Source organism: Opisthocomus hoazin, chromosome 4, assembly GCF_030867145.1.
Source record: "Opisthocomus hoazin isolate bOpiHoa1 chromosome 4, bOpiHoa1.hap1, whole genome shotgun sequence".
NCBI lineage: Eukaryota > Metazoa > Chordata > Aves > Opisthocomiformes > Opisthocomidae > Opisthocomus > Opisthocomus hoazin.
In genome coordinates, this window is record NC_134417.1 from 78,475,802 (window position 1) to 78,499,752 (window position 23,951).

A 23,951-nucleotide genomic window follows, 5' to 3' on the forward strand; every position below is an offset into this window, starting at 1 on the left:
AAGTCTAATTTCACTGGCAATTGGAATAGGTGTATAACCTGTGTCACACAGAAATACGCGTATTTTCTTGTGATCAGTTTTCTCATCTTGGAGTATCGTCACAGTCTCTTTAAATCAGTCAGTCATCCACTGGAGTCTGCATTCATTTATTTTCTGTTAAATGGAACTGTCAGTTTTGTTGCACCAAAATTCGATTTTCTATTTCATACATATTGTGTATGATGATTTTAATTTACTACTGGGTCACCAAGCAAGTCACTGCTTTTTTAAAATATGATTTTCTGCTGCCTTCTAGAAAAATGTCAGGTAGCTGCAGTTAGATGATGCGGTGAGGGTACTGTATATGTACAGGGAAAAATGACAGACAAAGACTATACATGCAAAGCTCATTTTGCTTTTTCCTTGCCAAGTCCCTCAGAGCTCTGAGGAAATGCATGCACACAGATGAAACACTTCTGAGGCTGTGATTTGGAAGCGGGTGCTCTCGCCCAGTGCCGGAGGAGGAAGGGGACAGCAGAAGGGATGGTGCAGGCCAGTGACCGCTGAGACAGCTTCCCCTCTGGTGCGGAAGCAAAGCAGGGCGACTGCGTGCTTCCCAGCTCTGCCCTTCTCTCAACAAAGCCCGCTCAAACTCCAGCCATGGGGATTTCATTTCCAGGGTTTTTTTGACCAAAGAATGGTGCCTGGTTTGTGTAACCCCACCTGGCCCCTCTAAAAGTTGCTCTATCTCCAGCTATGTAAAGAGCAAAGCTATCGATTTTTAAGAGCCATGGCTTTTTAAAATAAACACAGGATATATTTTCTTAGTTAAGCATATCATGAAAGGGGGGGAACACTGCTATGGACAGTTAATTTTTATGGCCTGATAAGAGCATTTTAAAATTATTCTGTGTTATGTCAGCCCTTCAGCCCACAGCTTGAATTTAATAGGCTTTGCAATGGAAGACCCTGCTCCTGTCTCTGTTAAGGTCAAAAGCCATCTTAGCCTACAAGATGATAATCCATAACCTAAATATAACCAGTTAAAATACGCCCTGGTTTTATACGTGATAGGACAAATATTTTCAGCGGCTTCAGAGGATCAACACCAGAAATGAGTTTGGCCCAAGGTGTTGAACACAGGAGGCTGCAATGAAGAGATAGACCAGATGGCATAGTTACAGCTGGTTGGTGGAAATTCTGTGTAAGCAGTGCTTCTCTGATGACGTTCCTGAAAACAGAGGAACTGAACCTCAGCTTAATCTTTGGTCAACTGTGTTTTCTCTGCTAGTAGGTTTTGTTTATCAGACAGCTATGAAGTTTACTCTGATGCCTTTTTAAAAAGTTTTTTAAAACCTTCACTGAAAACATCAGAGGTAAAGCAAAAATGGAAGTATTTCCCTGTTGAAATACATATTTTTTTTTCTTTTTTTTCTTTTTTCATGGGAAGAAGACAAATTGCTTTCTGAAGGGCAGGTATTTACCGCTTGGAAAAAATTCCATTTATCCTTCCACTTTACCTATTTTGCTACTGCTGTGAAAATGTCACCTAATGGGCAGAACAGAATTAAACTGGGACAGAAAAGCAGGATGACACAAGGACAGAGGAGGCAAATAATATCTCAGCAACAGAAAGTCTGGAGCATGGATGGGATGGGGAAGGGCCCACAGGACTCATGAACTCTTCAGCTTCATACTACTGTGCAGGTGTGGAAAGAGTGAATAAAAATACACGATTGTCTCTGCAAAGCTCTCAGCAGTACACCTATCATCTCCAAACCAGGGTCAGCCCCATGAGAACAGAGACCTTTAGCTCAGTAACAACTCTGCTTATTATAACATGCCTCAGCTGTGCGCTCCTACCCAAGGCTGTGTTTCTAGCCACTACCCTTAGTCACTTAACTTCTAGCCTTGAGCTCTACCTCACCCGCAGTTTGACACCTGCCTAGTTTTGTAGATTCATTTATTTCTGCTGGACTGAGAAAAATATCCTTTTGAGATACCTCCCTTCACATCTGCAGAAAGTCCTTGCTGCGGTGGAGCAGATGTGTTGCAGTGCCTGGTAGGTAGCTGGGCGGGCAAGGCTGCCTCAGCCCCCACGGGGTCTGCAACCCATCTGGGAGAGAGCTCTCCTACCAAGCAGAATGGCACAAACAACTGATTTTTTTGGCTTGATGGCAGTTTAAAAACCAGCAGACAATAACAAATGTATTGAGTCAAGCCAAAGATGTGAACCTGGTGAATGGAAAAAAAAGGAGAGAGAAGAATAATTTTGCATTGGGGTTTTTTTTGAGTGGCTTTAATTTATGTGAAAGAAAGTAGAAGAAAAAGATGTTGTGATTAAAAAAAACCCTGTGCTGTTTCGCTTAAAACCATATTTAAAGGTTTTAATTTCTTTCCCTCCTGGAACCAACTAGTGAAAGTGAGATGAATTTACAAAATAATTTTAATAGTTGCTGAATCAGTGCTTTTGCTGGACACATTTTTAATTTGCTATCTCAGCTCTAAAGGGCCATCTGTCTTGCAGCCATTGAGGGGATGTAGAGCTGGACTGGGAAGTGGATGCATAGGTAATTACAGAGTTATACACAAACTACTCAGATCTCTGCATAATGGATCCCCTGAAAGAACCGAAACTATTATAATGATTAGGCTGGTAGTGGAGGCTCGGAGGGGCTCTGCTTCTGCTGCTCCTCCATATGTTGCACACAGGATTGCTTGGAGCCACACAGGACTCCCCTCTGTATTAGGGCTGATGCTGAAACATGTCAGAGGGAGGTAGAGAGGATTTTCTTCTAAACTGCATTTTGCACCTGCACTTCTGGAGCAATAAGGCTGCCAACGGCTTTGCACAGTTCTCTGAGCATCCCTTCAGCCTCCCCAGAGTGATAAATCTATGGCTGGGAACTTTCTGGTACTAAAATAGCTCTTAAAGCACTCTGAATAATCAAAAAACCCTTCATACTTTGTAGGGCCCTTTTATTTCTCCCTCTCCCTCTTGTCTAATTTCAGTACTTGCCTTTGTGGAACTCTACCATTTATTCCCATGTCACAGTAAATAAAGGTACGAATGTATCCTGCTGGGTCAATTAACCCCACTTCTGCGCTGTGTCACAGTCTGTGCTGCCTGTGATTTCCAGAAAGGAATATTCTTTTGTCATTCTTTGCCCATGTGCAAAGTATGTTAAGACCGTAAGATAACTGTAACACTTTTCCACACAAAGCTAACTCTGCTTAATAATTTCTGGACTACCATTACGAACCGTAAAATGACATGAACCAAATACATGATGTGTATTCTAAAGCGCGAGAGAAGACAAAGCACTGAGTTTTTGTGCTTTCCCGTCAGCGTGCTCCCTAATGATGGGCAAGCCCCGCCGCAAAGCCTCTGAACTTCAGCTTTCAGGCAGCCCTTCAAAGGCTAGGAGAACTGGGGGACTGCGGTTTCCCAGGTTTCATGTTATTCTATGCAGTACTATGATGCACTTCACTGCAATATCAAACTCCAAAATAAACAGAAATAATAAGAATAAAAATAACAGGCATTGTTGACTTGCACTTCCTTGAGCTTTCATGTGAAATACCTAGATAAGCTTGTTCGGTAAAGTCAACTTAAACAGCTGCCTGATGTAAGAATAAACCTGTAAATGAAACAAATGTGCTGTGCAGCAGCATATATAAATACTGACTATATTTTTAAGTGAATACCTGATAAGGAAATAAGCTATGGCACAGATGAAAGGTCGAGACACCTAATGATGAACTGCAACTATTTTCAGAAGTGCTACAGGAATAAATCCGTACTAATCTATATACCAGTTCACATCAGCGATGCCTGCTTCTGGGTTTCGCTCACAAAGGAGCAAATAATAAGGAATGTAGGTTACTGCAAATGTGAAAGAATGAAGACAAATGTGGAAGGAAAATTCCACCTCAGAGGTCCCTCTCTTTCTGGTGAAGTCGTGTATACATAGAAGTGTTTTAAATCAATGGAAGTGTACTTTCCTTGCATGGGAGAGTTAGCGTTAAATAAACAACTGATATTTCAATCAGTGGAGGTGAGGGGGATCTCCCAGGTTGCTTTTTGAGGAGGCCTATTCTTACCTCTCTTTGGTCTTTCTCCAGATCCTTAAACGCTGCAAGATGCAGAGGGAGAATTTTGCACCACATCAGCTGATATTCCTAGGGCTGACCGATCTAGAGGTCTAGAGAATTTCTCTGCAAGAGTTGTAGGTGCCAAAGGGATGGGTGGAGGAGGCGGTGGAGACGGGCAGGCAGAGGCCAGCGGGGGCAACCAGACCTGCTCCCAGTGCCGACCTCTGACTCCGGCTGTTTCCACGTGCTAGCAGATCAGTGCCCTGCTGAAAAACCTAGCAGCACAAATTTGGGCTGGATTAGCCATTTATGTCATATTAACCAGAACACACAATAAGGAGTTCATCTTAGTGTATGGCCTTATGTCAGCTGCAGAATGACAGATAACACCCAATCCAGAGTGTAATGACTATTTATGTTAAACCCCTGTTAACCTTTTTTGAACAAATTTGAACTGGCAGTGTGTGTTTACACCAGAATAGCGCTTTTTGTTTTATGGCTGCAAAGTTTTGATCTGATACTAGGATTCTTAAAGCTGGATTTGCGGTTTTGTCCAATCCCAGCCATAATATGGACCGAAGAACTTGTGTTATTAACAAACATGCTTTGCTTTCTGGGCAAGCTGGAGGTCTTGCTCAGTGTTGCAGGATGGGAGAAAAATTGTGCCACCCAGAAACTATCGTCCAGCTTGGTGGGAGTGTAAAGATTTGTGTTATATGCATTAGAAGAAACATTTTGATAGAAAACACACAGATTCTGCACTAAAAGTACCCAGAAGGTGTTGCTCCTTGTGGGTTTGAAAACCCACACCATTATGAGGATTGATGATAGCACAGGTTCCCAGTGACCCCGGTAATAGGCAGTCAGTCTCCCTTCAAAACCGCACACACGTGGGTCTCAAGCGTCCTTAGCTGGCGGCCCCTCTCCGGCCGCTGCTGTGCTGCCCAGGGGCTGCTGGCCACCACCCCTCGGGTGTCCCTGCGGCCAAGGGCTTGCCGTGCACCACCGCCCGCGGCTCCTGCTCAAAGGCTTCAGAAATAACATACAAAAAGCTTCCTAAATATAAAGATTTCGCTTGTTGCTTTTTCAGATGAGTGTAAACGTAACTGCTGTTCTTAAATGCGAACATTAAATCTACTCTGTAAAAACACAATTACTGCTGCCATGGCAGAAATCAGTCGTCCCTTTTGAAGGAATGCCTTGAAAATGCAATCATAAAATCCCTGCATGTTATGGATTTCATTAACATTGTACTCCCCTAGGATTCCCAATTGCACAATAACAGAAGTTCTTTAAATTTTAAATACCACAGACAGGAACAGTTTCACTAAAACCAGATGTGAAACCCTCGCACTGGCCTTCTTACTGGTTCTAAGTACTGAAACTGGCTGGTAATTGATACCTATTAACATGTTTGTTGTTCAGATTACAGAAATGGAAACACTATACTATTTTTCCTGTGAAAGGATACGTTAATGAGGGACGATGACTTATGTTGCAATGGCAATTCCCGGCTCTTGAGTAAATTAAAGGGCTGTGTTTTTATTTTTTGTTTTAAATTATGCTACTTCACACTGAAGGGCAGTCGAGCATGTGAAATGTAAGTGTAATAAACAACTAGACAAAGCTTAAGGCTGAGGAGCTAACAACATCCCATATGACAATAAACTAACTTCGTGCTTATTGTTGGCAGCCCTTGCCTCATGCATATCTTTGTTCCATTCATATCAGAAAATCCACAGACTTTATTAATGTGTTTTTGAAAGAGAAATTCAATCTGGAGTAACTCTGTTTCTGATTATGGAGTCACTCCAAATCTCAAGTTAGTTGAGCAATTTTTAAAAATGTGTTTGAGGATAAATATAAAAAGGAGAAAGTACTGTGCAGAGTTGTGGTGTGACCGTGCTATGGATATTCTGAACCTAAGCTTTGACATTTATTTCAAAACAACTAAGGAAAGGAACGGACAGAAAGCTTTCGCTTTGCAGAGCCCGGTAAGCAGGCAGCATTCAGATGAACTCGGGAGTTAGTACCTTGTCAGCCTCAAAGGGGCAATCTAGTTTTTCCACCAAAGAATGGGTTCCATGTCCACAGATGGAATTCATGCAAATCCATTACTAACAACAAGCCAACACTATTTTCCTAATTCTTTTCAGCCAAATGGTCAGAAAGACGTCAACACCTCGTGGAGACAATCATATCGCATGCCCTCTAGACGTCCTCTATAGATACCAATCTCCCTTTGCTGATACTTAACTGAGGTTTTCTGTTTCTTTTGTCTTAGCAAAAACATTAACCTTGAAGGGAGAGGTAAAAGGCAGGGAAAGGAGAACTATAATATTTCCCCTACAAAAAAACAATACAGTGGGGAAATTAGTATTTGGAGCTGAATTTTCAAGCTGCTTCACCCATGTATGATTGTACATATCTCATATATATGCCCTAGTTTCATATGCATATTAGCAGTTTGAAGGCAGACATCACTACTTAACCAGCTGCAGTGTGTGCACAGGTATGGAAACCTGCAATCATGAAAGGATTCATGAATAGTGATCTACACAAAATCTTTGTCTCTCAGGCAAGGGCGTATAGGCATAAATAAGTTCCAAGATCAGAACTGCTGTATCCTTCAGCCTGTTTTTTGCTGTTGAATATTTTCTAGAGTTCTCGCACTATGCAACAAAAATCCATTTACGCTGTACTGCACAAAAGCAAATACTTCAAATAAATGACTAGTTTACAATAGCATACAGAACAAAACAGAACAAAGTGACCTCAGTCCTTCATATACAAGTGTCTTCCTCCTTTTTGTAAAATATTACGATTTTTTTAATGGGTAATTTCAGAGTATTTTATTAGTTGCATGTCCTTGGTTGTTTGTCTGTAAGCTCTTATGGAGATGAACATCTGTTCCTGGGGATATTTTTACAGAGGAAACACAGGATTCCAATATTTTATCCACATACAAACTCACAATATGTGCTTACTGACAATGTCATCAAGCCTTTGTAGAAGCTTTTCTGCAACAGGTGTTAAGCACGCCTATTCAATGCAATGAATCTTCAAGCAAGGCTTTTTAGGCTCAGTCTTGCAAACAAGACCCAGACCTGCAGCAAGGGTTGCTAGAGCCTAGTTGCTCTGTTGTGAAGTCTGCCTCCGGGGTCCCGGTCCCTCAACATGGGCTCTGGGCAGTGGACAAGGTGCCCTATGACCAGACTGTTCAGGGAGGTGCTTCATGCTGCCTTTTCCAAACTAGAGGCTGGGTGAAGTGGGTGAGAACTGTGGTGTGAGCAGTACAGCACACAAATCCCCACCAGATTCTTGGCTGGTGTGGTAGCTGGAGTGTAAAGCTGCTAAAAATCCTGCTCAGTGGTTGTTTCAGCCTCTGCTTTATGGCAGAAGGCAAAGGAGGATGAGAAATTCATGGGTAGGAGGCCTGAGGTACCCTGAGCTGTTATAAGCATAAACCCCAGAGTAGCTTGGATTCTGTTATGCGTTTGTTATTAAAAAAGTTAATGGTTAAAAAAAAGTTATTTGAAACTTTTTCTCAGAAAGATCTAGTTCTAAGTGAAAGGATTAAGCTATATATATACGTACGTAGTCATCATAACTCAATAAAGTTAATAAGCACACAGAACACATGAATGAGATTTGACTAGCTCTCTTGTTTTGATTATCCAGTCATAAATGTGTAAGTGACAGCAGAAAGGAAGGAAATAAAGGAAAAGGGGCGGCCTTCCGACCAGATGAAACACAGGGAATTTGATTCTGATGCATTCCATGGATTGCAAGTGGCAATCAATAATAACAAGCCTTGCACTTAGATAAGGCTGCGGAGATTTTAACATTTATTTCTAAGAAAGGAAAAAGGATCAACAGATTTTTTTTGCTGCTCTGAAGTCTGATTAGGTCCATCATACATGATTACCAAGTTGCCAAGGGCTCAGGATGTGTAGGGGCCCCTAAACAGGGCACCTGAGAGTCCCATTGTGTGCCAAGGAGCAGAAATGAAAGATTTCCCCCTTTTTCTTCCCTTTACTAACTACTACTCAACATGTTTTTAAGCTTTCTTGCAGACAGCAAACCTCACAGGAAACACCAAAGTGAACATTCGTATGGACGGCTAATAAGGCATTGTTTTTATATGTCATTTAGTAATTTCCTATAGAAAACAACAGAAGCAGGAGAAATGTTTCAAATATATGAACAAGTTTTCAGTATTAGTAATATTGATCTAATATGTTCAAGCCTTTCTCTTAGCTTTTGCCAACAGAAACATAATCTAGGTTGCAACGAAGAAGTGTAAATCAGCCTACAATTGAGACAAATCAGTGGTTTTTTACCTAATGATATTAACACTTGTCTGATAGTATAGGTTATTTAATCTGTTCAGGGATCATAAGCCATTAAGCTATGGACCTGATAACAAACAGCAAACAACAAGCCCAAGCAGACCGACTGAACTCAAGGAGTCACTTTGTGGCAACATACGTTTGCACAATTTCTCCTGGATTAACAGAGCAAAACCAAGGCAGCCAATCTTGCTAATGAATGTTGTGTTTAAGGATGTGGACGAATAACCACTAGACAGAGACCACTGAACTCATTTCATGGGTAACATATTCTAGAAGGAACGTAGGTCTTCTGAGGTGAGATCTGAGTGCATGAAAACACCATGCCGCATTAATGCTTAACTGTAATCAGCTAGAGACACAGCACATGCTCAGTTTACTGGGACATTCCACTTTAAGTGCGTGTTAAACTAATATTGACTTTTCCACTAAACCAAAATCTCTCTTATTTGTGCCCAGGAGACTGAAAAAACAATAGATGTGGGAAGCAAAAGAATTAATCTTCCTGACCTTTTCTTTTTTTATACCTTTGGGAGTCAGTCTCTTTTTGTGTCTCTAATAGGGAATGTGAGCTATTCACTTGCAATGATTCTTAGATTATGCAGAAATACTTTACTGTGTTATTTTTTTTCCTTTTGCATTCTCCACATTCAATAAACTCCACAGAGTATTACTTATAATAACTTTAAAACACTATCTTTTTACCTGGATCCATTCTCTGATAGAATCTTCCCCTGGGGTCCATCCATTCTCAGGGTAATTTAGCCGGGACCTTTCTGAAGACCAGATAGCACTGTACTGGGAGGAGACAGTGATTTGATCAGAGTGAATTTCTCCTGACTCCATACCTAGTGGTTCCATGCACTGGAAATCTGAAGAAAAATAAATTACCGTCATTATTATGGTCAGCTTTTTGATTTAGACTTTGAATAATGCGAACATTTTCCTGCTTTGAATGTGAATATCTAAAGAATTTATTTTTATGTGACTTTGAATTCTTTAGCAACTTTAAGTGAGGCAGTATTGGGCTTATGGTGTCATTCTTAATACTGTCACTTGAGTTGCCATGGCAATTCTAGCAATAATAATGCTATACAAATATTTTTAGCCCAGCATTGTAGCCATTTTAAGGTAGCGATTTCAAGATAGGACAATAGAATTCTCTTTTCTAGGGTTGCACAGGCACTCCAGTGGATTCATAATACAAAACAAGGTATGTTCAACTCATAATTATGCACAAAGCCAAGAAAGACAAACCAGTTGACTGTACAAGATAATTTTATTGTAAAACTATTTACTCTGGTACAAAAAGTATAAAATGTTTAAAAAATATTATTAAAATTCTAGCCATTCTCTTTTGATCCTGCACACTGGAAAGAAACAGATCAACCAAATTTGAATCCAGGCCAGAAGAGTATTGACCTAAAGGAATTACCACATCTTCTATGACATACTGTGTTTTAAATGAGTTGATCATCTCCATCTAATCTCTTTTTGTTGACACAAAAATTACCAAGATAATTTAGAATCAATTGACAACTCAGTCACTACAGTGAGTTCAAAGCCTGATAGGGCATGGAGACTAAATTCTTCCCTCATTCTTCAAAAATAAAAGGCTCCAACCCCCACCAAAGCAAGACAGGCAGGTGTCTTTAGACAGAGGAGGGTGGATGACTGTGGAGGAGGTGGACATGGGGACCCAAATTGCCTGTGCTAGCTAATGAAGGGGTACAGGCAGCACCTACACAAGGAGAAGCCAAAATAGCTGGAGGTACAATCTGAGAGAGACAGAGGAGGATGCTTCCCATCCATGAGGCTGGGGTGTGTCCCTTTCCCCCTCCTGGCTATGCACATACAAGAAAGATAGTAATGAGGCAAGGGCAGAGTAGAAGTGGGGAGTAACAGGGATAACTTCAGTTTACTCATTTTTCTTTTGTTTCTTTTTTGACTGAACAAGGACATCAAATCTGGATGAATCTGCTCAAAACTCAGTAAGTCACAAAGAGAGTTTCATTTACAGTGTGTATTTTCTCATTGAGCAAAGCAAGGGAATGTGCAGGGACATGGTGTAACATAGCCCGTTATTTTCCTGCGTCTCCCTCACTTCGTTTCATTCTCTGTCCAAAGAGTAAGCATGAAAATGGGGCAACTGGGAAAAAAATACGAGACAGAGAACAAAGCTTAGATAGCTTATGAAATGGTTTAACAAGAACACATATATTAAACTGGTTCTTTTTATTCAAAAAATCAATCATCAAAGCTTATTCCATGTAATAAAAGAAGGCTTTGGATAGTGCATTCATTGTTCATGTTTCATTGTTTTAATGCAAGTGTTCAATTGCTCTGCATTCCTGCGTTTCCTTGGTCAGTGCAGTTTTTCACAATAATTATCCCAACTTCCTGGCGATACTGCAGAATAAAACTGTGAGGAGAATTCTGCTTCTTGCACTGCTTTTCAAAGGGCAGCTGTTCTTTAAAAAAAAAAAAAAAAGCAAAAAGCAAAACAGAACCAAACCTTCCCCACCATCTTATTTCTTTAAGGTTTCTTTAAAGTTTCAGGCAACACCTGGTGTGCAAGAAGACATAACAGAGAATATTTTCCAAGAAGCTCTGCGGGATAGATAAATACTGACCTTCTGATACACTGCTCTGCGACACGCTGTAGTTTGCTGAGAAGCCCTCTTTTGCTATCGCACTGTCAGTGTAAAACACCATTGAAAGAATCCCTGTTGAAGACCGGACACGTCCTGGGTTGTTCTGCCCACAATAACGCCCTATGTGTGGGCCAACTGCAAAGAGACAGGATATAATAGTGAACTACCAGTTCCACTACAACAATAGATGCCACTGCAATAGCCTCCTAAAGAGGGGCCCTCAGTCGGAAATAGCGAACATCTACAACAGTTCAAAATCACAATCTCATCAATAACTTAGCAGTGGACAATAAATTGCTTATCCTACCCTAGTAATCTTACTTCTAAAATATTCCAGATAGCACTCCATAAACCTCTGAAGATGTAAGGAACCAAGATTTCAAAAAATGTCCTTTAAAGTGTGCAGAAAGGGCAACAATGCACAAAATTACATGGACAAAACAGCGGAAGTATTTTCCAAAGTGTGACTTGAAGCACCTATTTATGACAAGGACATCCGAATGGCCTGATTTGCCTGCCCAGCCCACAAGATGCTCTGTGAGTAGGAGGTCAAACAGCACCTTCCAGGATTTATGCTCAATACTACAGGTATTCTGTTAATTTTATAGCAAACTTAAAAAAAACATTTTTGCACTCATATTGAAGCTAAGAGCAATGACTATTTAATCCTTCCTATTTAGGCTTTCAGCACACCTTTGTGGATCTTTTGCCCATATGCTCAATATTAAAGAATACTGTAGAAGAATTCCAGAGGAATATCTTAATCCTTTCAAAAGAGCAAGGATTTTTTAAGTATATCTCCATGCAGACATACGTGATCTCTCTCAGTCTTAATAATGTACAAACCTGTTCCCAATATTTTTCTGGATTTCCTGTGCAGTGAGATAATCTATTTCCTTAATTAAGCTGCTCAATTCACAACCAACATATGTGGCCTTCTAGCACTTGAGCATTCCCTACAGACAGGTTCCTACGTTGTTTGAACAGTGGTACATCTGTGCTTACCAACAATAAGAAAAGATAACACTAAAACCTATCCATGGAGTCAATCATGAAAATAATCATAAGATGTCATTCTAATGCTTACATCACTGGCTTTCTAGGCTTAAATTAGCACCTTGTCATTTCTCTAAGAAGTCCATTTCACTTTCAGTTTAAAATATAAAATGTTTATATATCCTAATTATTCACAGTTCAAAAAAAATCCACAGCTAGCATAATTTTGTAGTCATTTATTGGCATTTTCCAACAAGTAAAACACTTCCAGCTTGGTATAACTGTATTATGTAAGCTACACCATTCTGTAAGGCTCTAGAGTTGCCAGAAAGAGGGAGCTCAGATTTTATAACTCTTGCTGCCAGCATGTGCTTTTCTATCTATACTCTGGCCATAGCTAGTCTGCAGTTGCCTTGGCAATCCTATGGCATTTAAAATACCTGCCAGCTCAGCCCTTTTCCACCAGGGTTGTTCAATAGAGTTTTGATAAAATCAAACACTCTATAGAGGATATGACTTGAATTCTTCCTTGTCCTCAAAATCATTAAAGCTTTACAGTTTTATTATTTGGAGTGAGAAAATTGTTTTAGACTGTTACCATCAGGGGCTTTTTAAAAACACAAAATAATGCCCCCACTCCAGTTGCTGCAGGTTTTTTTTTCCTTTGCATTTTCAGCTCTGATGAAAATGTGATGGCCAGTGATGGCCTTTCAATATTCTAGCTGCTGATGTTACTCTGAACTGCAAGAAAATAAGGAGCATAAGGCCACCACGCTATGGCCCTCTGAGCCTCCCTCCTCCCTTTTCCTGCAGGGAAGCCTCTTTCAAATGACAAACAGAGGAGAACTTTGTTTAAAGCAGACAGGCTTTAAGATTCCCCATGACTCACTGGTTTATAATTTTTAAGACATATTTAGTGATTCTGCGTTTCGGTCTTCTACAGATTGGCCCTGCGACTACTCCCCTTGCTAGCTATGTAGATGCAAGAGCCAAAAACTTGCAGAATATGACACAAAGAGGTATTGACTTTTTTTGCACAACATGTAAACCTTAGCCTACTGAGCTAATAGGGTATTGATCTGAGCAGAACTGGGTGAAATAGAAATTCTTATTCTTCTTACATAAATAGCTAGCACAAAGTTCTCCTTGTTTCTATTCAAGTCTTGAAAACTTTTGAATGACAATAAATTATAAAATGTTTCAGGTGTCAGCACATCAAATACATGCTGTGTGGACAACACCATCTGAGCAATTGTTCTGGGGGTGATACTGCTGTCTGCCTAGGTAGGCTATGCCACTGCTGCTTTTTACCATCTTCCTGACCCCTCCTGAGATGGGCTTTCATAACAGACCATATACAGTTCCAAGTCAGAATTCTAGTCCTTAGGCCCAGAAAGCTCTTTGCAGTCTCTACCTGTAGACCACCATGTCACTTTGCCAGCAACCCCCAGGAAAGTCTAGTCCAAATTTGAGTCACCTGGAAATGTCCTCACTCAAGGACACTTCTACATTACCTGCATTTCGGAGAGATAGCTGGTTCACTTGACTGCTCATGCTGTAGCTATTTCTGGGACCTTGGCTCCTCTTTCCATGGCATAATATAGCGGAAAACTGGGTAACTTTCAGGTTAAAAGATGGAGGGGCAACTAAGAAACGTGTTTTGCAAGCCTTCCCCAAAATGCAGAGTCTAATTCTGGAACTTGAATAAATTCTTGATTATTCTTACTATGTATGTTTGAAGGTTTACAGGATCGGAGTGTGTAAGGTATAGAATACAGCTGATGGTTTAAGACTAAACAGAAACCTCATCCTTACTAATTCTTCTTTCCTTTTCTAATGTTTGTCCGCTTGGCCAGAAAGTGTCTGTTTCAGGAAATTTTGAGACTTATTGAAATATACATTTGCCCATCCAGTTGAAATCTTAGCTTTTAGAATTCAGTTTAAAAAAAAAACAAACACAAAACACAAGCAAGGAAAAACTATATATCAGACTTCTAAAATATTAAAAGAAATGTTGTTAACTAGCCATTTTACTGAATTTTAAACCTGGTCCTTAAAAGTATGCTGGTGAGCTGTGGACAGTATTTTCACAGCAGTGTAATTGTTATTGATGGAACATTTTCACACAATTTAGGATGCTAAAGAGAAAATAACTGAAAAATGAATCCTATCCTCACAGTCCAGTAGTCACCTACACTGAGCTTGTGTATACTCTTGTATCTCAACAGCTTCTCACAAGAGTGTAGAAAGCAATCACAACAGAGGAGAAACACACCTAGATTAATAGCAACCTTCATTTGCACTGAAGTTAACGACTGAAGTAACGCGTTTTGTTTTGCTCTGTAATTCAGTGGAGGCTCTTGTGGTATTGACCGGAGAAGCAATGCTTAGCCTGTGGTTCTCAAACCATATGTAAACTACTTTAAATTACTTTTGAGCCCCTAGTAGACAGTCTACAGAGCTTCAAGGAGAGCTGCATGCTGAATATGTGCAATTCATCACTTAAGTTAGTCCTCATTTTGAGTGGGCTATTTTTCTTCTCAGCCGAGGATGGCTGAGGTATATTTGTGCCCTGGGAAAAGACATTCTTGGTGTCTAGTTTATTCACGCAAAATCATGTATTTCTATTTTGTGATCTACTCACTCTCCTGCTCCAACTCCACCTGTTATCTCCTTCAAACCATCGTCCCCTTTCTGCCCAATATTTGCAGCATGCACCTGTAGTTCTCAAACATTCTCCAACAGGGTTTGCTTCACTTCTTGCTTTGTTTTAAAGAAGAGACCAAAGGGTGCCCTTGGCAGGCAGTTATGCAGAAAAAAAATGCCCTGTTTGAGGCATTCTCGAATGCCTGCCATTCCCCTCCTGAACCAGCCAAACACTTACACCAGTGTTTAAGTTCAGACCCGTAAGCGTCCTCAGTGAATTCCTTCTGAAGTCAATCTGACTGCTCACATGCTTCAAAGACAAGCACTTGTTTTGCAGAAACAGGACGCAAGTATTCAGCACTTGCCAGATTCAATCCACTAAAAAGACAACCAGGTAGGCTGAGGACTCCATGATTGTGACAGATCATTCCAGGATTAACGTCTTTGTGAATGACTGTTATAGCTGGTGGCAAATTTTCTCACAGAAAATTGTTTTCCATCAGAAAAATGGCAATTACATATAAGAAAAATGTAAATGGAAGTATACTGATTTTGACATATGCTTTTAAACATCATTGTGAAAATCTGTTGAAGAGAACACTTCTCTTTTTTTTGGTTGTTTTGAGGGAGGAAGGAAAAAAAATCACAACTGGAGAAAACAGCAAATTCATTTCCTGCCAATCTCTAGTGACTGTAGCTGATCAGATTCTACAATGAAAACATTTTCCACTTGTGCTGGGTTTCATTTGCTCTAACCTAGGTATCTAAAGTTTACATTTGCGTTAGTGATGCGCAGGTCCCAGTACAGTCAATGAGATAAGCACCTCCAGAGGTCCATTAGCTGCCCTAAAGCAGATGTCTGCAGCAGATCAGAGTGGGGTGCTGTGCTCTGCTGAGAATGGGGGGACTGACAGCGTCTGGCTCAAACATTGATGGCTGGTTTCCAGAGCTGGGTGAGAGCAGCGTGTTCGGGGGAGGGCTGTCCATCTAATTCTGCCCTGGTTGCAGCCACAACTATTTTCCATCAAATTGTTCTCTGTCTTGATGCTGCCATCATCTTGGCAAACTACAGCTGTGTTACTGTGGAGCAGGGGTTTGAACTGGAGGATATATGATTTTTCCAAACATATAAAAAATCCTTCTACTTCATGTTTATATCAGTGTAGTGCAATGGGGGCTTTAATCCCTAACACAGTGGGGCATGTGAGCAGCAATGGAGTACAACAAAGGAAAATAAGCTTCCTTTTCTGTGGCTATCAGCAAATAGAGCAGGCCAGGGACCACCCTCTGGCCCTACAGCCAGTGGCTCCTGGGACCAGCCCAACAGTATGACACAGCTCGCTCCCACAGGGCTCGTCCCTCTGAAGCAGGATGGCCGTGCCCAACGTACCTGTTGGGAACGAGCCCTGGCTTTCGCTGTCCTCCAAACTGTGCTTAGGAATTGCTTGGGAAAGTGCAAACTGACGTGGGCTACACTTGTGCAAGGGAGTATGGCAGCAATTAAGCAGCCATGCCTTGGCCCTGCTTTAATTAATAGTGTAGATGTAGCTTCAGAATGTTTTTTCACAGACTAAGGGGAAATGGACAAATGGTTGAAAAACTCACCCTGGGTGAACATTCCTACGTCAAAGGCAACCATACTGTCTAATATTTTACAGAAATTTACTACTTCCATGTGGATGCAAATTAGATTTATATTGCCTTCTTTCCCACCTTTTTTTTCCCAAGATTATCTGGATACTCTTTTTTTGATATCTAGAAACTTTTAATTTCTATCTTCAGTTTATGGCCAGGTCATACCAGTGGTTTCCTGACTCAGCTTTGCTCTTCAGCTGAAATAGTTCTTCCTCCCAGGGATTCATCCTATGGTGCATTTATAGAGAAGCAATCACATTCTCTCTGCCTTTGTAGTGTTAAGTTAAACAAGAGAGTCTGACGGCTGGCTAAGGATCATCCCACAGTGAAATGATGCAGCAAACATTTCCCTACAACCGACGCAATCTCCAACAGTTTGTATCTAAGAAAAAGTTTCTTTCTAGTCTACAAATTCACTTAAATATTTACAAACATGTAAACACCCTTCTTGGATGTTGAGATCATTTCGGGTTTAGACAGTTTGTAAGGGAATTGGAAGGCTGATAATGCCGGTTGCTAATTGCTCTTCAGTATGGCTCAGTCACTTTCCCAAAACAGGAAATTACCGCTTTGAAACCCTCTGACACTAACAGTAATGCATTTCTTTTCAGTAATATTACACGTAAATTGATTGATTGGATCATCTTTTCACATGTCAGCTTAAATGCAAGTTCTACAGGAATTCAGCTTGGACAGATTTGGCCTATATGCAAATAAACTTATTATTAAATGTTCCAGACATCATTATTGTATTGTGACAATACTGTTTTCCTAACCGAGGCATTAAATACTAAACAGTCTGTCAGTTACTGTTATGGCTCTTGGTTCACTATTTATTGGAGTGGATTGAAAAGAGCCGTGATAAACCCATTAAGCATAAAACCAAAAGGAAAAACAAATATATGTTAAAAAGCACATACCTATTTACTGCAGCACCAATAAAAACTTTAATTAAAATTATATTAGAGATTTATCTAGGAAAACAGGCAATTTAAATGTGTTATTAAAATATGTTCCTTAAGTTATATGTTTTCATTTAAATGAAATATTAATCTAGGATTAGCAGTTTATAGAAACTGCCACTGCTGTTCATAAAAGCAAAAATATCTATTAATATGGGTTATCACACCAGTGGAAAGCTGAAATAGCTGTAATTAGCGCCCGACACAAACAACATAAATCCTCAGTCATTGAATTCTGCTACAAGTTACAAAATTAAGAAGAAAGAGGACAGCTTCAAGATGCTTCTTTTTATCAGCTTATGACATATGTACAAACAGTGGAAAATGCATCACAAACAATTAGTTTTACATAGCTGTTTGTACAATTCGTATAGGTGTTTGGGCACCCTAAAGCTTAGGCATTGTGCTTGAACCATCCCTTTTAGGCTGGAGCCGCAGCCTACCAAGCTGGGGTCCTTGGAGAACTAGTACACGACTGCCCTGCCTAGACAGGAGTTGGGTCTTGTGGACCCATTGCTGTGTATGAAAAAAATAGAGAAATCATGCATCTATTTTGTTCATCAGTTTCAGTGTAAAACAGGGATATGAGATTGGGTGGAGGGTGAAATGAGGGCTCGCTGGCTCTACAGGCATAGCTAATACCTAGCTATGCACTTAGTGAGTTTGCATAACGTCAAGTGTGGTCAACAACTGAGTGGAAAATTACTGAGATGGCAGAAAAGTAAGTTCCAGAAGGGTACCGAGCACACCCACCCTGATACATGTGTCCATCTAATCAGAGATTATAAATTAACAAATTAAGATAAAACCTTTGGATTACACTGGTGGAAGAGAGAGCACTGTAAGGTAGGAACCCTGCAGTGCCCGATCACCAAAGCCACCTGAATGAATAACTCAATGACTGTTTACTGACCTGGGTAATCATTTTGTCACTATGATTTCAATTGTATGGACACCACTTTTCCTCTGGCAAAGAAGTTCTCTGCTATGATAGCTGGTCTGTAACCCGGTTCCTCCTCAAGCTGGAGGGTTAGTACCTGAAGTCCAGTTTGTGCTAGGTCTTTGAAATCTCTGGACAATACTCATGTGTTAGCTGTAAAAGTCTGGGACCCATTATAAGACTTCATATTTAATTAATTTTAGCATAGGAGGTCCATCACATATTCCCTCTAAAAACAGAAGTTTCCGCCAAGCCAACTGTTCAAAATTAAATATATTTCATTAAAAAAAATTAATTCACACTGTGATATGCTTTACTGAATGAATTTACAAAGCATTTTCCCTGTTTCTCTTTAATTCAACTTGCTTCATATAAATCAAGCAAGGACCTCTCTACTCTGACATTTAAAAAATGAGAGTATGCCTTCTGCAGCCCACTTTGGAGTAATGGTTATGCATATCACAGTCCATTTTTCTCTTACCGTCAGGGAATCCATCCCAGATTTCCAATCGGTCATAGCGACAGAACGCTCCCCCTGGAGTATTTGAATCAGGTTCTAGCTCAAAGCTTTCAAATTCCAGTATAATCTCTGACATCTTTGGTGCAAAGATAATATAAGTGCATTCAAGGCTATTGGGATATTTTTCAGGGAATCCAGGGGACTTTATGACTCCACTTGATGAAGTAAAGTTTCTGGAACATTCAGGTCCTGCAAAAGAAACAGAAAAATCACCTAGATTAACACTATGCTACTAAGGAAAGTAGTTAGCTGGAAAACAAATTAGGCCCTATTGTCTCTCCAGCAGCAAAGGTGGCTTTTCAATGAAACACCTCATTTTAATCACTGCATTAATCACTCAGCTTGTTCCTATTATTGATAGTCAGGTTTTAAAGCTCAATTCGAATATACTGTCTGATCTCCAATTTTCAATTTGTGTGGAACAATACGAAAACTTGTACCAGCTCTAGAAAAAATTATGACAAATACAAAGTCATGTGGGAACAATGAAAGTGTAAGCTGCAGAAATCCCAGCAGAGCCCTAGAGAAATAATTATAGCCCCTTCAAGCTCAAATCTTTAAATCTTATGGTTGACAGGCTTTTATTGGTGAAATAGAATTTTTTACGAAAGCGGGTGAGTGAATTCAGTAGAGGGAGTAGTGGTTTCAGATTCCTGGAGCACTGACTCAGTAACTCTGCCAGATGTGACCTATGCCTCCTCGACAAACTAAATGTGAAAGGTAATTCGTACATGTACCAAGGGTGAGTGACTCATTCTGAGTGGTGTTGACACAGGTGCACCAGTAAAATGTTGCTGTTAGTGCAGCCATGATAAACTGTGTGATTGCAAGCAGTGTTGCTAGAAGTCACCTAATGTCAATGTTGACACACCAGCTTTCCCCAGTGTCCCCACCATGGCATAATGGGATGCTCCAAACAGTTCCCTTGGTGGAGCAGGAAAGTGGCAGTAAAGATGCAAGGGTACAAAAGGCCAGATCATTGGATTTGCCTTTGTGAATACAGGGGACTAAAACTGGAATCCCTCTCTTGTTGGCAGATCGCATTCTCCTTTATTTAGGTCCCTCAGGAATCCGCTCTGTGGATGCCACATCTGCAGGTGTGCTCAGAGCCAGCTGCAAGCACTCCCACAGGGTCAGCACAGGTACCCCTCGCTCTCTGACTTCTGACACACCCAATTAATGGAAAATGATTTACAGGATTTGGGGTATTGGTGGATAGGAGCTGACCTGGGCAGTTTGGGTAGGATGACTCAGATCAAGGTCTTGGACACGGAGTACGGGCAGGACACAGGCGACAGAGTTTGGTTGCAACAGGCTGTACTGGAGGATGAATGTATGCGAAGTTTCAGTTTGCATGAGGATGCCCAGCATCCTTAGAGACTGTAGTCAGGAGCCTTAGAGGATTTCCAATGCTTAACGCAGATCATTGAAGGAAAACAGTCTGGCTTGTTGCATATATGAATACTCTTATTTCACTGCAGAAAACGTTTTCCTTATGAATGTGCCAAACATATTACCCCCCACAGATCTGGCCACCTCCCAGCTAAATTCAGCATGCAAGAGAGAGGTCTGAATGAATTTAGTCAATTCAGGTATTTTTGCCCTTCAACAGACACTCATAGGAAATGCTTGAGCTATCACATCAATATTCAGAGCACTTCATGGCGTATTTTGGAAGATGTAGATATTAATGCTCACGTAACCTGACCCATTCCAATTTGGGAAATTACATTTTGCCTATAATTAAATCACCCCCTTACACATTAGTCGGATATTTCTCTTCTCTCCCTGTCATTCCCTTGTCTCCTTGTCATGTACGGGAGGGTTATATTCTGGTTGTTGCACGTCACTCCCACCAGTAGCTGCTGTTCCAGGATAAAATAGCTTTGCTATGCCATTCATAGCATAAAGTGCTCTGTACTCCTCTTGGAATCCAATAAAAGATGCCATAGAAAATGTAAGTCAGAATCATTATTGCTTTATTAAATACAGCCAGATCCTGGCTCTGTGAGTGCACAATCGTCAGGCTCCTTACAGTCACACATGGTATCTCAATACCAGCTTGTTTTATTTTAAACATGTTCAGGTCAATCTGGTGCAAGAAACAAAAACTGTTTTCAGAAGAGCTGCCTCACTAAAATGCCCTCCACAGATTTTGACCCTTTATAGAAATTCTGAAGGAACTCCAGGAACTAAATCAACACTGGGGCTATGAGGAACTCCATGGGCCAATGTTCTTGGAAAACTGGTGGAAAAAGTTCTAGTAGAGACTGGGCAGAACAGATACTTCTGAGAATCTACATGTGTGCATGTATGTGAAATAAAGGGACAGAGCTGAGCTGAAGGAAAGCGAGAGGAGACAAAAGAGAGAGCAAAGAAAGAGAAACAGATGACACTGGAGATAATTTTACTTCCTTTCTGTATGTGTCACTGAGCCAGAAATTCATTTGCCTTTCCGGTTGACACTGTCTTTTCTTTCAGTTTACACCATAAATTTAGTCAACTAAATTAGGAATGTTGAATGTGAACTGTGTAAGATCCTGTTCTAGTGAATATGCTACTCATCCATCCTAAGATAGGCTGGCTGACGGAGCCAAAATGATGAACATTTCAGATGGGCTAAACCTTAGGCAATATGGGCTTTGTGTTTTAGTCCGGAATTCAGCTCCAGTGTCTTTCTGGCTGAGGAGCTGGATAAGAAGTAAAAGCAGCTCCTACTCTCAAAGCCCAGACTACGTTTATCACAACCATTACATGTGCTGGTCTCTCCTTACAACTTCCATGGCGTGTGCCATTTTAAGCATCAGGTTTAGAATTCAGCTTAGGACACAGGTAGCGTAATGTAGTTTTTCTGTTCCAAAACGAAGGATGCTCTCACAGAAATAACGGGCAAAAATATACTGTGTGCTGGAATGCAGCTCAGCCATCAGCTCAGCACCACAGGACCTTGGGCTTGGGATCATTTTAATACTTCTCATACCCGGGAAATGATGAGCTGAATTGTGAGTATGCTAAAATGAAGCGTATTACTCTGGTGTGAGCAACTGAGCTTCACCTGCATAACAGGGTAAACTTGCCAGCTTTGTTTGGTACAGAAATAAAAATATAAATCTGGAATAGCATTAACTCAAAAGTTAAAAAGGGCTATGTTCCCACAGCAACTATAACTTGTGCCCTTTGTGTACATGCAGCATTTCTAACACTGTACCTGGTGATAACTTTCCTGTCTTAACATACAGTTTATGTGGAATGAACTAGAGTTAAAGTTGCTCTGGGAGCCATAATTTTGAGTTTCCTGACTTCTGTGTGTGTAAAATCACATTCATAATGCCATATTAACATGGTTAATGTGTATCACTGAGAGATGCAAATGACCACACAAGGAAATAAAAATAACATTCCTGTCAGAGCTCCAAGTTGCCACTACACTATCAGAAAACAAATAAAAGCTTTTTTCTTGAAAACACTCAGTTGCTAAAATAGTTTCACAGACCATTCTTTCATTTGTTCTTGTGTTTCAGCCTTGTTCTTTATGAAAGATGGTACTGTATATATAAGCACTGAGAAACTTCAGGACACAGTTTCAAGAGTTTAGCCTCCTAAAGACACCAAAATAGAGATATTTTTTCAGGAAAGCTTGGTGTCATTTGGATGCTGAGTTCTTTCAAAAAATGTGACCCTGAAGGTCACCAAAAGAATTTCTGGAAGCCAAGAGTGGATTTACAGACAGGGAAGATGGTGAACCAAGAGGTCTGTGGCCCCAGTTAGCACTGTGCGGAGCAGCAATAGCATGCAATAGAAAAGAGACTTCATTACTGTGCTTCTCCTCATTAACAGTACAGCTGCCACCAAGCGCATGTACTGAACGCAGCTGAAAATCTGGCTCTGGTTTAGGTGTGTAAAAGGGACTTGAACTGGTTCTGAAAATGGGGCACTGTCTGGGAGTGCCATGTATTGGAAATTTGGAGTTTTGAGCTGCTTTTGTGAATATGACCTTAAACAATGATGTTGAAGTCAACATTTTTTTTCTATAAGCTTAAGCTTCTTGTATTTCTGCACATTATGAGTTTTGGTGCTCTATTCTCCAGGCACGGAATATATGAATTATTTATCCAGCTGTAAGGAAGATGTTTGGCAAAAAAAGATCTTTCTCCCCTTCTAGATATTGACTCAGAAAGAGAATTATCAAAGAGGGACTGTCTATAGGTCTGGTTAATTGTGGGCTGTTTGTTTGTCTGGGCTTTCTCTGTGCCCCATACAGCTATCTGTGCTCACCAGCACTGAACTCCTGGCACAAGCATCCAGCCAGACATGGCTGTGAACAGTGTGAGCTTCTCCTCTCCTTTACCTCCCAAATATGATTTGTGAAAGCAACAGCATCATCTGCTGCCCATGTGTACTCTGGTCCTTTCCGAGCCCACAGCTGTCTCTAGGGAATGCAGAGCAAAACACTAACCAAAATAAGTCAGGGACTCAGAAGGTTACAGTGCTGTTAAGGCAGTAACATTGTAAATCATACATCAATTATTATCACACACACACAAAACAAAAAAAAAGAAGGAAAAAAAAGGAAGAAAGCTAATGGCTTTAAGAAGGTCGAAACAAACAGCTGATGAAGACTATCACATTACATCCAGAGGAGTCAATCCTCAAATGCAGATGACCCATTGGATTCATAATCCTTTATGCCCACTGAATACATGCCATTGGAATGACAAGGGTAATACAATTTTCTTTTTTAAGCATTTTCATATGTCCCCCACATCCCAAAGAATTATGGTGAACTTTCTGATGAAAGCAAAAATCATAGGTTATGAGCTACATAACAACAAATTGTTTCTCACCTCTTTTGAAAACTTCATAACGGATAGAAAATCCTGCTCCATGTGTCTCATAGTCGGAAACAAATTTAATAAAAAGATATGGTCCCGAAGACACTAAAGGAGGGGGAGCAATTTTTCCACAGTACTTTCCCCATAAGCGTCCATCAGCATTATCTCCATCAATCACTTCAACATAATCATACCTGTAGATAAATGGAAGGAAGAAACTTTTAACTTCCAGGAAAGAAGGAGACCTAATTAATTTAGAAACCATAACACAACATAGATAATCAAGAAAAATGCTAGCTTGCTTGGAAAATGCATTATGCTGAAAGATGTAAGCAAAATG

The 23,951-nt window shown here is 40.4% G+C and overlaps 1 protein-coding gene across 4 annotated transcripts in view; it reads right to left on the reverse strand.

Annotated features, from left to right (window-relative positions):
* The window catches only part of NRP1 (neuropilin 1), a 115,254-nt gene that overhangs the window by 42,447 nt on the left and 48,856 nt on the right, over positions 1 to 23,951 (reverse strand). For all 4 annotated transcript variants that reach the window (XM_075419680.1, XM_075419679.1, XM_075419678.1 and 1 more), the window contains exons 4-7: positions 23,624 to 23,805; positions 18,741 to 18,968; positions 11,060 to 11,215; positions 9,132 to 9,298 (exon numbers count right to left, since the gene is read on the reverse strand). In XM_075419680.1, the coding sequence (XP_075275795.1) occupies positions 9,132 to 9,298; positions 11,060 to 11,215; positions 18,741 to 18,968; positions 23,624 to 23,805 (733 nt within the window). The remainder of the gene's footprint in view (positions 1 to 9,131; positions 9,299 to 11,059; positions 11,216 to 18,740; positions 18,969 to 23,623; positions 23,806 to 23,951) is intronic.